Here is a 12347-nt window from a genome sequence, read left to right on the forward strand (position 1 = left end):
CGCTCAACATTACTCATAATTCTAACATGATAATATTAATGCAGGGAATTCACAAAGTAATCTGCATAACGTTTAATGCCGCAAAATATCTCAATATTTGGCTAGACCCATATTTACATTAAAATTTGCAATTTTTCTCCCCTATTGGCACTTTTGAGAAGTTTATAGAGAAATTAGGCGGGCACTATCATTAAATAATAGGGGGAAATAAACCCCTCTGGGATCACTAAATTGCATACAAAACCTAGTTTTCTCTATGATGAACTATGTCTTTATTATGTATTTAACCATGGTATTATATGTATATTGGACACTAATGCACGCTAACACTGTATACATTTCTTTTTTACAACTATCCTACTTTGTAGACTGTTGTGTGGGTACTCTATTTGCGCAATCATACTTGTATAACACACAGTGTTTAAGCGCTCTATACTGGCGTAAGCTGCTCTACGAGTTACTTTGTCTGCGCAAACACCTCTGCATACTCTGTTACGCAAGCGATTTAGTTTCTATATAGGCGTCCTGCCTGATACGCTGTTTGCGCAGGCGCCTTACTTTTCTTGACCTTCTCTGAGTGAGCGCTTCCGGGTAGCTCACCGTGCGCCATCATGCCGTTCTACACCGCTCTCCTGCCGACAGCCACCAGCTTGTAATTATCTTTTTGTAATGATTTCAGTATAAATACTCAGGGTACATAGAATCTGGCACACTCACCTTGAGAAAGACACCTCGAGTGTCGGAACGCATGGGTTTCTCCATGCCACTTGTCTGCTTACCGGTCTGACTGCTGCACATGGGTGACGGGGCGACCATGGTCTGACACTTTACTGGACTGAGTTGCGGTGATGTATTATCCTGCTGATTTTTTGCAAACTCAGGACTGTCTAGTACACCATGTGCTTTAGTATTCCATCTTAGCATATGCAGAGTACCACGGGTTAGGTCCGGATCATTGTTTATCTACTATTATCTTTTGCTTATTTTGTCTTGATTTAAATTTATATATTTTTTTCCATATTAGAAGACCTATCCCAGCAGCATACTGGTGTTACGTGTATATTCACATGTTATTTAGCAATTTGTTAAGCAGACAGTTGTTATATTAATATCATGACTATTGATTGTGGGGGCTATGCTTGTACTAGTTCCTAGTCATGTTTTTAAGTGTTTTTAATGTGTGTAGTGTCTCATGGCTTTGTGTACAATAAAGTATATTTTTCTATATTTACTGGCATTAAGTGTGGTGATCCTAAAACAGTTTCTTGCATTGCTTTCTTTACTTATGGTACACTTTTGAGAAGTTGCAAAAAAGTTTATAGGCTTAAATGTTTTTTCCATCATTACATCAAGTAAGCGTTTCATAATAGTTGTACATATAGGAAGGAGAGAAGTCCGGCTTTCAGGATCGCGCTGTTCCAGTCCAAAGTTCACAAGGAGTTAATCCAAGGACCAAGCAGTGAAAAAAAAAAAAATTCACACATAACTATCAACATAATGTAAAATCACAAAAATCACTAAAATTCATCTATAAAACACACTTCTATAAAAACACACATATGTAAAACTTCACACTAGAAAAATTGTAAAACATTATAATAAAATTATGATTATACTCAATAAAAATCTAAAATTCTTGGTACATCTATATCAATTAGCAGAACAACATTCACAAATCTCTTATATAACCGCACTTATATTTTCCTTTCAGTATTAACCCTTCATTCAACATATTATACTTTTACTTTCCTTATATTTCAGGCAGATGATCATATATTAATTAATGTATGTACTCCTATGCGGATTTCATCCTGCACAGCAGACCCATGCTCTGCACTCAAGAAACTTTTCTGTTCTCTTAGCCAAAGGCTCCACATCTCCAGAGCTGTCAGTTCCTTTTCAAGGCACCAGCCAACTATTCCATTCATAGTAAAATGCCGCCGATTGTATCTCTTTATATGTTAGCGATATGATCATTCCCTTGCTGTAATGTTATAGCATGGACATCACACAATTATCAGATGCCAATATTACTCTAATCCTTAGCAGACAACTATGCAGAGCACCAAAATTATTTAAAGATGTCAGATATTTCATTTAAACCGTATGGTTGCAGAGTCTGCAACCTATGAATCCAGTAAATTTCCTTTCTCATCAGAATGACACGCCTGTTCACAGTGTCTTCTGAAACATAATCAATTGGGGCCACTTTAATACATGGTTTCTTCCCATGTCTTATAGTGCAATGTTTTGATACTCCATGGAACATAAAACCTTCAATTATATTGTGTCTGTGCGAATTCATGCGGTTATGCAGTTCTTGTGTGGTTTTACCCACATACTGTAAACCACATTCGCATTCTATCAGATATATCACAAAACTACTTTTACAATTCAGGGAAAACTTTATATCAAACACCTTATTATTCTGAATTGATCTGAATGTGGTCATATTATGCATAATCATGCCACAACACAGACACCGAGCGGTATTACATTTAAAGACTCCTGGTTTTTTGTAATACCGCCCTGAATTGTAAAAGTAGTTTTGTGATATATCTGATAGAATGCGAATGTGGTTTACAGTATGGAGATGTGGAGCCTTTGGCTGAGAGAACAGAAAAGTTTCTTGAGTGCAGAGCATGGGTCTGCTGTGCAGGATCAAATCCGCATAGGAGTACATTCATTAATTAATATATGATCATCTGCCTGAAATATAAGGAAAGTAAAAGTATAATATGTTGAATGAAGGGTTAATACTGAAAGGAAAATATAAGTGCGGTTATATAAGAGATTTGTGAATGTTGTTCTGCTAATTGATATGATGTACCAAGAATTTTAGATTTTTATTGAGTATAATCATAATTTTATTATAATGTTTTACAATTTTTCTAGTGTGAAGTTTTACATATGTGTGTTTTTATAGAAGTGTGTTTTATAGATGAATTTTAGTGATTTTTGTGATTTTACATTATGTTGATAGTTATGTGTGAATTTTTTTTTTTTTTTTTAAGTGCAATGAGCACCTACCTCACTTCCTGGGGGAGTTAGTATATAAGGAGAATGGAATGTGATGCCAGTGTAACTTTTCTCCTGAGGAAGTGTACAGTGTGTACACGAAACGCGTAGAGTTTGTGGAATAAAAAGAAAGTTATAATCACTGCTTGGTCCTTGGATTAACTCCTTGTGAACTTTGGACTGGAACAGCGCGATCCTGAAAGCCGGACTTCTCTCCTTCCTATATATGCAATTCTAGTGACCGGCTGATTGCTGCAGTTCATCGGATCCTACCCATTTGTGCTTATGGTTGTTGTGTTTCACACAACTGAACCAGGTGAGTGGATCCATATCTGTGAAACGTTTATATCATTGGATAAGACCCTATTGTGCACTTCTGTCTCCCCCTTTTTTTATAATAGTTGTACAAACAGAGGAGTGTAACTGGTATTAATTCATCCTTAGGTTCTTATTTGGGACCTTTATCAATTAACCAGAGCAAAAAGGATCAATAAATTGGAAGGAGCTAGCACATCCATACATGCACTGATTTTTAAAGGACACTCTGTAATACTTCACTTGTTCTGCGGTGGTGCTGTAGGAGAATTGAACATTTGATGCCAGATTCTTTTATCATTTGTGGCTTATTAATTTGAATTTTTGCAGCAGGATACCCTTTTATGAGCTCATCATCAGAAGTATATATGGTCAAAAATGGAGACTTTTTTTAAACTAGCCAATTATTAGGACAACTTGCCTTGATCTATTGAGTAAGGTCATTAAAGAGGCATACATTACAATATATGATTGGGGTTAAGTTTGATTTTCCCTTGTGAGGGTCTATTCAACTCTTCCATGTGATAGTATAAAACAACAAAGTTTCAATACTTTAAATAAAAGACCTCTAACAATCCATTTTACCAATCGTTCAGTCGATTGCATGTACGAGAACTTTTATAACCAAAAAAAGTTAAAATCTTAAGGCATCTCTGTGGATCAGAGGATTTGGGATGCAGACGTAGACTTGGTCTTGCTTTTCAGGTCTTTATGCACTGAGTCTTCATTGAAAGCTTTTTCAAATATGGATTGGATGGACTTCCCGAATTTATCTTTAAAGTCCCGACCAATGAAAACATAGAGGAAAGGATTGATGCAACTGTTCATGAACGCAAGGCTGGTGGTTAGAGGCAACCCAAGATATACTTCTTCAGACAGATAACCATCATCCCGATAAACTGAATGCAATTCCAGAAATGAGAAAATATGGTAAGGAAGCCAACAAAGAAAGAAAGTAATTATCACCGCGATGATTACTTTGAAGGGCTTGGAAGAGGTGGTCATGTGGTTTCTTTGGATACGAAAGGCAATCAAAGAGTAAGATGTGACAATGATGGAGAAAGGAATAATAAATGCTGCAAAAAATCGAAATATGACTGTTGCTTTGTGCCGGGCTATACAAATGTCTTCAGACTCTCCACATTTAAAGTTGTTATAGCAAAGAATGATGTCATAATGCTGGGGCTTTAAGGTATCTCGAAATATAAAGTATGGCAAGCTTAATATAAGAGCCAGTAACCAAACAGCCATGACAACACATAAAGCAAGCTTTGGAGTTCGGTGGTTTTGGCACCAAACTGGGAAGATGACAGAGGCACAACGGTCTACACTGATGGCGGTAAGCAGGAAGACACTTGCATACAGATTGAGGAAAGCCACCATACTGTTCAACTTGCACATAAAGTTTCCGAAGAGCCAGTTGAAATTGTTTGCCAGGTAGATTATGCTCAAAGGGAGAAATAATGTGAACACAAAGTCAGCAATTGCTAAATTAAGGAACCAAATAACGTTGACCGTTTTCTTCATCCTGAAGATTGAGAACCAGATAACCAGCCCATTCCCGATGGTCCCCAGTAGAAAAGCCAAAGAGTAGATCACCAAAGAGAAATAGTCCACAATATGCAATACAATCTCTTCGTAGTAGGAATCGGTGGTATTGACGGAAGTTTCATTCGGTAGTGTAACATTGAAGAATGGAAATGCTGTTGTGATGCTCTGCATAACTTCACTGGTAGACAGTAGAACAGTTCAAAAAGCTGTACATGTAAAAGAGAAAAATTAGTGCAATTGGTAATTAAAAATCAAATTTTTATCATTCATTTCAATGTAATTTCACCGAATTGAATCACATTGTTTTCCCTTTTATCTATCCAGTATTTATAATGGAGGAAACACAGACATTAAAGGGGCTGTCCTATGAAAACAAGTTATCACATATCTCCAAGATAGGAGATAACTTAGTGATCTACAGGCTCTGATTACTGGGACATGCACCAGTCATCGTAATGGGAATTTTTATTCTTGACATGGCACATTTTTCACCATGAGAATATGGATAGGCAGGTTCGATGCCCAACTGGTGCTCCATTCCTTCACAATAGGACCTCCTGGAAAAAGCCACATGCCATCAGCAGCAGCCCCATAGGTAATGAAAGCACGGTGGCTCAGTGGATAGCACTGGAGTCCTGGGTTGGAATCCCACCAAGGACAACATCTGCAAGGAGTTTGTGTATTTGCGTGGGTTTCCTCCGGGTAGTCCGGTTTCCTCCAACATTCCAAAGACATACTGATAGGGAAATTAGATTGTGAGCCCCATCGGGGACAGTGATGATAATGTGTGCAAACTGTGAAGTGCTGCGGAATATCTTAACGCTATATAAAAATAAAGATTATTATTATTTAAGCAGCGTTGGTCGAGCATCTGCACTGCCACTCCAACCTAAGGGTGATAACAGTGCACCACTCTGATGATCTTTGTGGGTCACAGCTATGAGACCCGCACCGATTATTAAGTTATCATCTCTAGTTTATATAAATGATAACTTGTTTTCAGAGGACATCCATTCAACTAAACTTATTTTGCCAACCATCCATTTTTCGTGAAAGTAATTCTCAGGTTCTAATTTTCCAGCGAAAAAATAGTGCCTGAAAACTGAAGAATGACCACTCAGGAAATATAATGGAGCAAGGTGTTTTCTACTGAAATATTTTCCTAATCATGCTTTTACCCAACATCTGCATGGCGAAATTATTAGATAAAGCGGAAATTGAGATGATGGTTTTTGTAGAGGTTAAGGCAACATGCTTAAAAGATAAACCTCATATAATAAAATGTCCTAACAAAATGTTTTTTTCTACAACAAAATCTACAAAAAAAGAGATAAATATATATGAATATGCTCTTAAAAAAGACATATACTGGCATCAGAAATGTTGCAAAAATTTTCTGGCCTGCAAATTGAGCTGTAGTATTTAATGCCATGCGGCTGTCGCCTAGACAACTAAGATCAAGTTATGCAGCAAATGATAAAAATCACTAGTCAGACCAATCATGGAACATTATGTATAACTAGCTGAATAGCCCGGTGTTGCCCGGGCATAGTAACTAACTGTGGTTAGTTAAAACAAATTATAATGATTATCCTCCATCCCATAGTCCCGTGCCCATATACCCATCATATATATCCTCCGTCCCATAGTCCCGTGCCCATATACCCATCACATATCCTCCATCCCATAGTCCCATGCCCATATACCCATCATACACATCCGTTATCCCACAGTCCCGTGCCCATATACCCATCATACATATCCTCCATCCCATAGTCCAGTGCCCATATACCCATCACACATCCTCCATCCCATAGTCCCATGCCCATATACCCATGACACATCCTCCATCCCATAGTCCCATGCCCATATACCCATCATACATATCCTCCATCCCATAGTCCCGTGCCATGGTGACTATGATGTCATAATAGGTTGCAACCATTCTGACATCATCGTCGACTTACAACCTATTATGACATCATCAGCACTATGGCAACCAATTGTGACATCATGATTGCATGGCAACCTTTATGACATTGTTGCTATAGCAACCTATTATGACATCATAGTCATCACCATCACCATGGCAACCATTATGACATCATCGTCGATACACACACATACACATACACTTGTTTTTATATGTATATAGATTCTAGGCTCTAATCTAAATCAAATGTAAAACAAAAGTGAAGCAGAAATGAAAAACAAAAGTAAAAAGAAAATAACTTTTGAAATAATGTAATTTATCATAGAAGTTGCATACTAGAGTGCAAGAGACAGCAAAGAAATGTATCAGATTCTTCATATGTGTCATGGTCCAGTCCGGAGTTTATTTTCTGCTGTCTTCACTTTGAACTTGTCATGCGGGGGTTAATCTGCTCAGCCTCATTCTGGAGCTAGCTGGGCTATTTCAGCCTATCACAGCCTGCTGACCAGTGGTAGTGATAGCTCAAGCTTCCAGTTTAGAGCCTCTGACCCTTGTACCTTGGTGATCCTCCTGCCTTTGACTTGTATCCACGTGTATGACCCGGACTGATCTCTGTCCCCGTCTTTTGATATTCGTCTCTGCTACCATGTTCCCTCTCTGGCATTTGATTCCCCGGCTTGTACCTCGACCACGTATTTCGCCTCACGTTTTGGACCCCGTGCTCATGTTTTGGCTTTCTGACCCTCGGCTTGGTATTTTGACTAAGTGTATTGCTGTTGCTTCTTGTACGTCTGCTCCTGATAGTTTCTGACTCGGTTCGTCTGACCATTCACTCTCGTTACCTGTGCTGTTGCTCAATGTTGCTACCCATAGTGTGTAACCTCTCTTCCCTCACCAGCTCCCTCTGGTGGAGGTTTCACTTCAATATGCCCATGACTGCAATCAAAGGTACATATAAAGGAAGAAAGTATTTACCGTTTTCATAGACATAGATGTTGTAAAGGTTACTTTTAATGTTTACAATTTTTTATATTATTTTTTAAAAGTGGCCTAAATGTTACTAGAAGATACAAGTTCTGCAGTCACTGTATGTGACTGCAGACTTGTAGCTTAAGACCGGACAACCCATGTAATAGCACACAGCACTGGAAGACTTTTTTGTAATTTGAATATTAAACATTAATTTGGGACACGCTTGCTGGTCAAGTCGAACCCCCTGCATAATGTCTATGGCCTCATTGGTGCATATATCCGGACCTCGTTTTGCTAGGGGTTCGGACATATGACATCGACGAAACCGGCAAACGTGTCTAAAGACAATATGTGTAAGAACCCTAATTGAAATGATTGCCCCTGTTCTGTGCTTTGGAGACACTCCTGTTTTTGCCATATAAATAAAATACTGATGTGTGACTAAAGCCTAAGGTCGGGATCACGACAAGTCTCGCATGTTAATACCCGGCACTTGGACAGAAGCGTGTGGCTGCATGTATGTCTATGCGGCCGCACACTCCGCTACCGAGGGCCGGGTATTAACATGTGAGACTAGTGCGAGTTTCTCGGCTTTAGGCCGGGGTCACACTAGAGAGGAATACGGACGAGTGAGAGGCGTTACAAGGACGCATTACACACGGACAAATGATTCTCTATGGGGCAGCTCCCATCAGCCGTATATTTCTCGTCCGTATTGTACGGACCATGCCAATCGCAGCATGCTGTGATTGTCAGCATACTACACCCATAGTACACCAATGTAAGTCTATGGGTGTGCTAAAAATACACATTACACACGGACCACACGTGTGACTTGCGAGAAATATGCACCCGGTGTCTTTTAGAAAAGCCTGCAATTCAGTGTGCGGTACAGTAAAATCACTCTGACAGGTTTAATAAAGAAATGAAAAAATAGATATATACACATAGAATACATATATATATATATATATATATATACATGTCATTGAGACACACATATATATATATATATATACATATATATATATATATATATATATATATATATATATATTTATATTCCACAGAGTTCTTCATAGCAGAATAGCCACTAATTCAATTGTCGGCTTCTGTCAAATCATTGCCCAACCCAACATGAAATGACAGATGGTTTACATACAGTAAACCATTTCATTTCATGTTTTTTTTATATATCTTTCACTAGTAATGAGATGAGGGTTGATGTGTAAAATTTGGGAGGTGTAGGTGTTAATTTAAGGGGTTAATTCGTTGTAAAAAAAAAAAAAAGGCGTGGGCTCCCGAGGTAATTTGTCAACCAGACAGGTAAAGCAGATGAGTGAGGGCAGTGTTTAATAGCCATGAAAGGGAACATTGTTTTTGACACCCCACCCCCCCGGCTGCAAAAATCTGCCCCCAGACACCCCAGAAATGGTGCATCTATAATCCCAAAAAAACCATGACCTGCAAAAAAAATAACATAAAAAAGCAACTATATCCTTACCTCTCCACTGCTCAGTCATGTCCCACGCTGCAATCCTCCACAAGTGGTTAAATAGTTTACAATGAGGACCGGTGCTAATGCGACCAGCCTCACTGTAAACTACAGCCAGAATGAATTAGATCAGCTCTGCGTAGCCTCAATGGCTGCCTGGAGATGACCTAATTACCGTGGGAAAGTTTCTGACTTTTTTCCCATGGTCATTAGTTCATTCTCAGATCAGCCGGGGACTCGGCGCAGCCTCAGTGACGTCAGAGGGAGTCTCCGGCTGATCTGAGAATGAACTAATGACCGTGGGAAAAAAGTCAGAAACTTGTAAACCATGTGTCATTTCATGTCGGGTTGGGGAATGATTTGACAGAAGCAGACAATTGAATTAGCGACTATTCTGCTAAGAAGAACTCTGTGAAATATAAATATATACTGTATATATATATATGTGTGTCTCAATGACGTGTGTGTATATATATATATATATGCATTCTATGTGTCTATATCTATTCTTTCGCTTGTGTTAGAAAACCTGTCATAGGACTCCATTATATGTCGATTTTGCAAGCCTGCGAGAAAATCTCGGCATACGGATGGCATACGGATTACATATGGATTACGTGCAGATGTTTATATGCGCAAAATATGTGACCACATCTTGCTTACGGATTACATACGGAGCACTATTTAGGGGTCATTCATCCGTATTGCGCATGTAAAATACGGACCATATTTTGTGTCGGTTAGTGTGACCCCAGCCTTAGACTGATAACAGGAAGAGTGCTGAGCCAACGACGGAGGCAGCCACCACCTCTAGATGTCCACTAAACACTGTACTTATCAAACTGACTTAAGCTATGTTCCCACAAGTTTTTTGATGCTGCAAGTTTAGGCACCCAGAAAATAAATTACGTTACTGGCGATTTTTTTTTTTTACGCTGTGTTGCCATAATGAGTTTTTGATAATTAAAACACAAATAAAAAAAAAAACACACTTGCAAACAAAATGAAGAAACCCAAGTAGCCTAATTTACTTGATCAATGCAGAAAACTTGCCAAAAACTCATTTTGGGAACGTACCTACAGGACTGGTATCGGGTTGAGTGATTAGTTCATGTTACATTGCATGTCACTCAAACTGTACCGAATCGATACATTAGTCAACATACAGATCCATGATGAAGAATTTTTAAAGTCTCAACAATCAATGAATCTACAATATAAGTCTGATATGGGGATAAAATAACCTGACTTATGATTTATAAGGGGCAATAGTCAGGGAACTCTTTTTCTGTTGGTAACATATTTTACATTTATCGGGATTTTGGGGATTGCAGCTGTAATAATCACATTACTGCTAGAGCTGGGATCCGATATATACTGTATGTCAATTTAAAGGTTTTTAATTCCTATATATAATAATAGTTACATTTTATTACACATTAGATCCCTTTCTTTCTACCCTTCCCTGTCTCGCATTGCCCAGACTGGTTACAAGTGGACTTACAACTCGTGTGGATTTGAAGCAAAGTTTAAGACATTTTACCACCATTTTGCTTCGTTACATCAAACCAGAAAAAGTTTTCACATTAAACAAAAATAAAAAATACAAAAGGAACCATGAAGCAAACCTGGGTTTGTCATTTTGCACAACTCCTTATCACAGCAGTACGTGGTATCTGTTTCCGGCTACGTCGTGTTATTTCTAAACAGTTTAGTGACAAATTCTGCTTTGTTACATCCATAATTATCACTAAACCTACTCTGTGATCACAGGTCACAATATCGTCCTCTGTGCTGCTGGTGAGGCTGTAATAACGGCACATGATAAAGCAGGATAGTGAGCCCGGGGTCTTCTTCTCGCCCACTCCACCAACATTACTCATTCTCTGCCTGATACATGGTTTACACATTGGTTACTTACTTGCTTTTGAGCTTCTTCGCTATCTAAAAATATTCTCCAGTTAGGCGTGAAATTTATAGGAGTGTGTTGTGCCATAAGTTATTACATCAGATCCAGAGTCAGCGAAAAACTTACTGCCAAGACAGAGGAAATCCTCTTTTTCTCTTAACCCTTTAAGCACTAAGACAATGTTAGCCCGCAGGAATTATTTTTGGGTTTCTGCTTGATTTTAGCAATTATAACTTGTTTTATTTGTTTTTGTTTGTTTGTTTGTTTTTTTTAACGGATAGCCTGAAAATATTTTTGAAACTATTTGCAGGTGCATATAAGGTAATGTTTTCATTCCGTGAATTTTTTTTTAAATTGCAGAATGTGTAAAAATTCAGCTCCACCATATTTTTTTTTTTACTTTTTTTCTATGCTTGCTTTACTATTTTAGCACTTGTAGCAGTTGTATTTTTTTTTTAACCAGTTTTTTGTTTGTCATGGTTGACAATATAACTTTCTCATACATGACACAACCAAGGAAGTGAAAATCCTACATAATTGGAATTTGGCAAGTTCACCTGAATTCAGGCCGGAAAAATTGATTGGCATCATGACATGTCAAATCAGCTACATTCCAACTATGAGTTTTTGGTGAGGTTTTTAAATTGCATATTTTCGTAAAAATGCATCAAAACTTGTCAAATCAGTAACATTCCAACTATGAGTTTTTGGTGAGGTTTTTAAATTGCATATTTTCGTAAACATGCATCATGACATGTCAAATCAGCTACATTCCAACTATGAGTTTATGGTGAGGTTTTTAAATTGCATATTTTCGTAAAAATGTAAGTAACATATTTTACTTAATGAGCGCAAAAATGGTTCAGAAAATCAACAACATCGAAAACTCATAAAAAAACTCATCGTGGGAAAGTAGCCTAAAAAAACAATGTGAAGAGAAAAGAGAACTAGAGGCACCAAGAAGAGGACCAGGGGAGAAGATGTGGAAAAATATCTAAGGCTATGTTCCCAGTATGTGTTTTGGTGAGTTTTTCAATCTGTATATTCAGAAAAATGCAAGTAACCTATTTTACTTAATGTGTGCAGAAATGTTGTAAAAAATCTGCAACATCGATGTTACAGAACCCCCCAGCACCCCGAATAGGAGATGTATG

General features: G+C 38.1%; 1 protein-coding gene across 1 annotated transcript; it reads right to left on the reverse strand.

The window, feature by feature from the left end:
* Positions 1 to 3047: 3047 nt before the first annotated feature.
* Positions 3048 to 11236, reverse strand: LOC141085337 (chemerin-like receptor 1). Its single transcript, XM_073570625.1, has 2 exons — positions 11206 to 11236; positions 3048 to 5090 (listed from the first exon to the last, which is right to left on the reverse strand). The coding sequence occupies exon 2, from the start codon at positions 5053 to 5055 to the stop codon at positions 3994 to 3996; it is 1062 nt and encodes a 353-aa protein (XP_073426726.1). The 5' UTR covers positions 5056 to 5090; positions 11206 to 11236; the 3' UTR covers positions 3048 to 3993.
* Between the last annotated feature and the right edge of the window lie 1111 nt (positions 11237 to 12347).

The sequence above is a fragment of the Dendrobates tinctorius genome, unplaced genomic scaffold (genome assembly GCF_039654945.1).
Source record: "Dendrobates tinctorius isolate UK_male_01 unplaced genomic scaffold, ASM3965494v1 ptg000028l, whole genome shotgun sequence".
NCBI lineage: Eukaryota > Metazoa > Chordata > Amphibia > Anura > Dendrobatidae > Dendrobates > Dendrobates tinctorius.

Coding starts and splice junctions, on each gene's coding strand:
- LOC141085337 (XM_073570625.1), bottom strand. CDS start 5,055: ATGCAGAGCATCACAACAGCATTTCCATTCTTCAATGTTACACTACCG.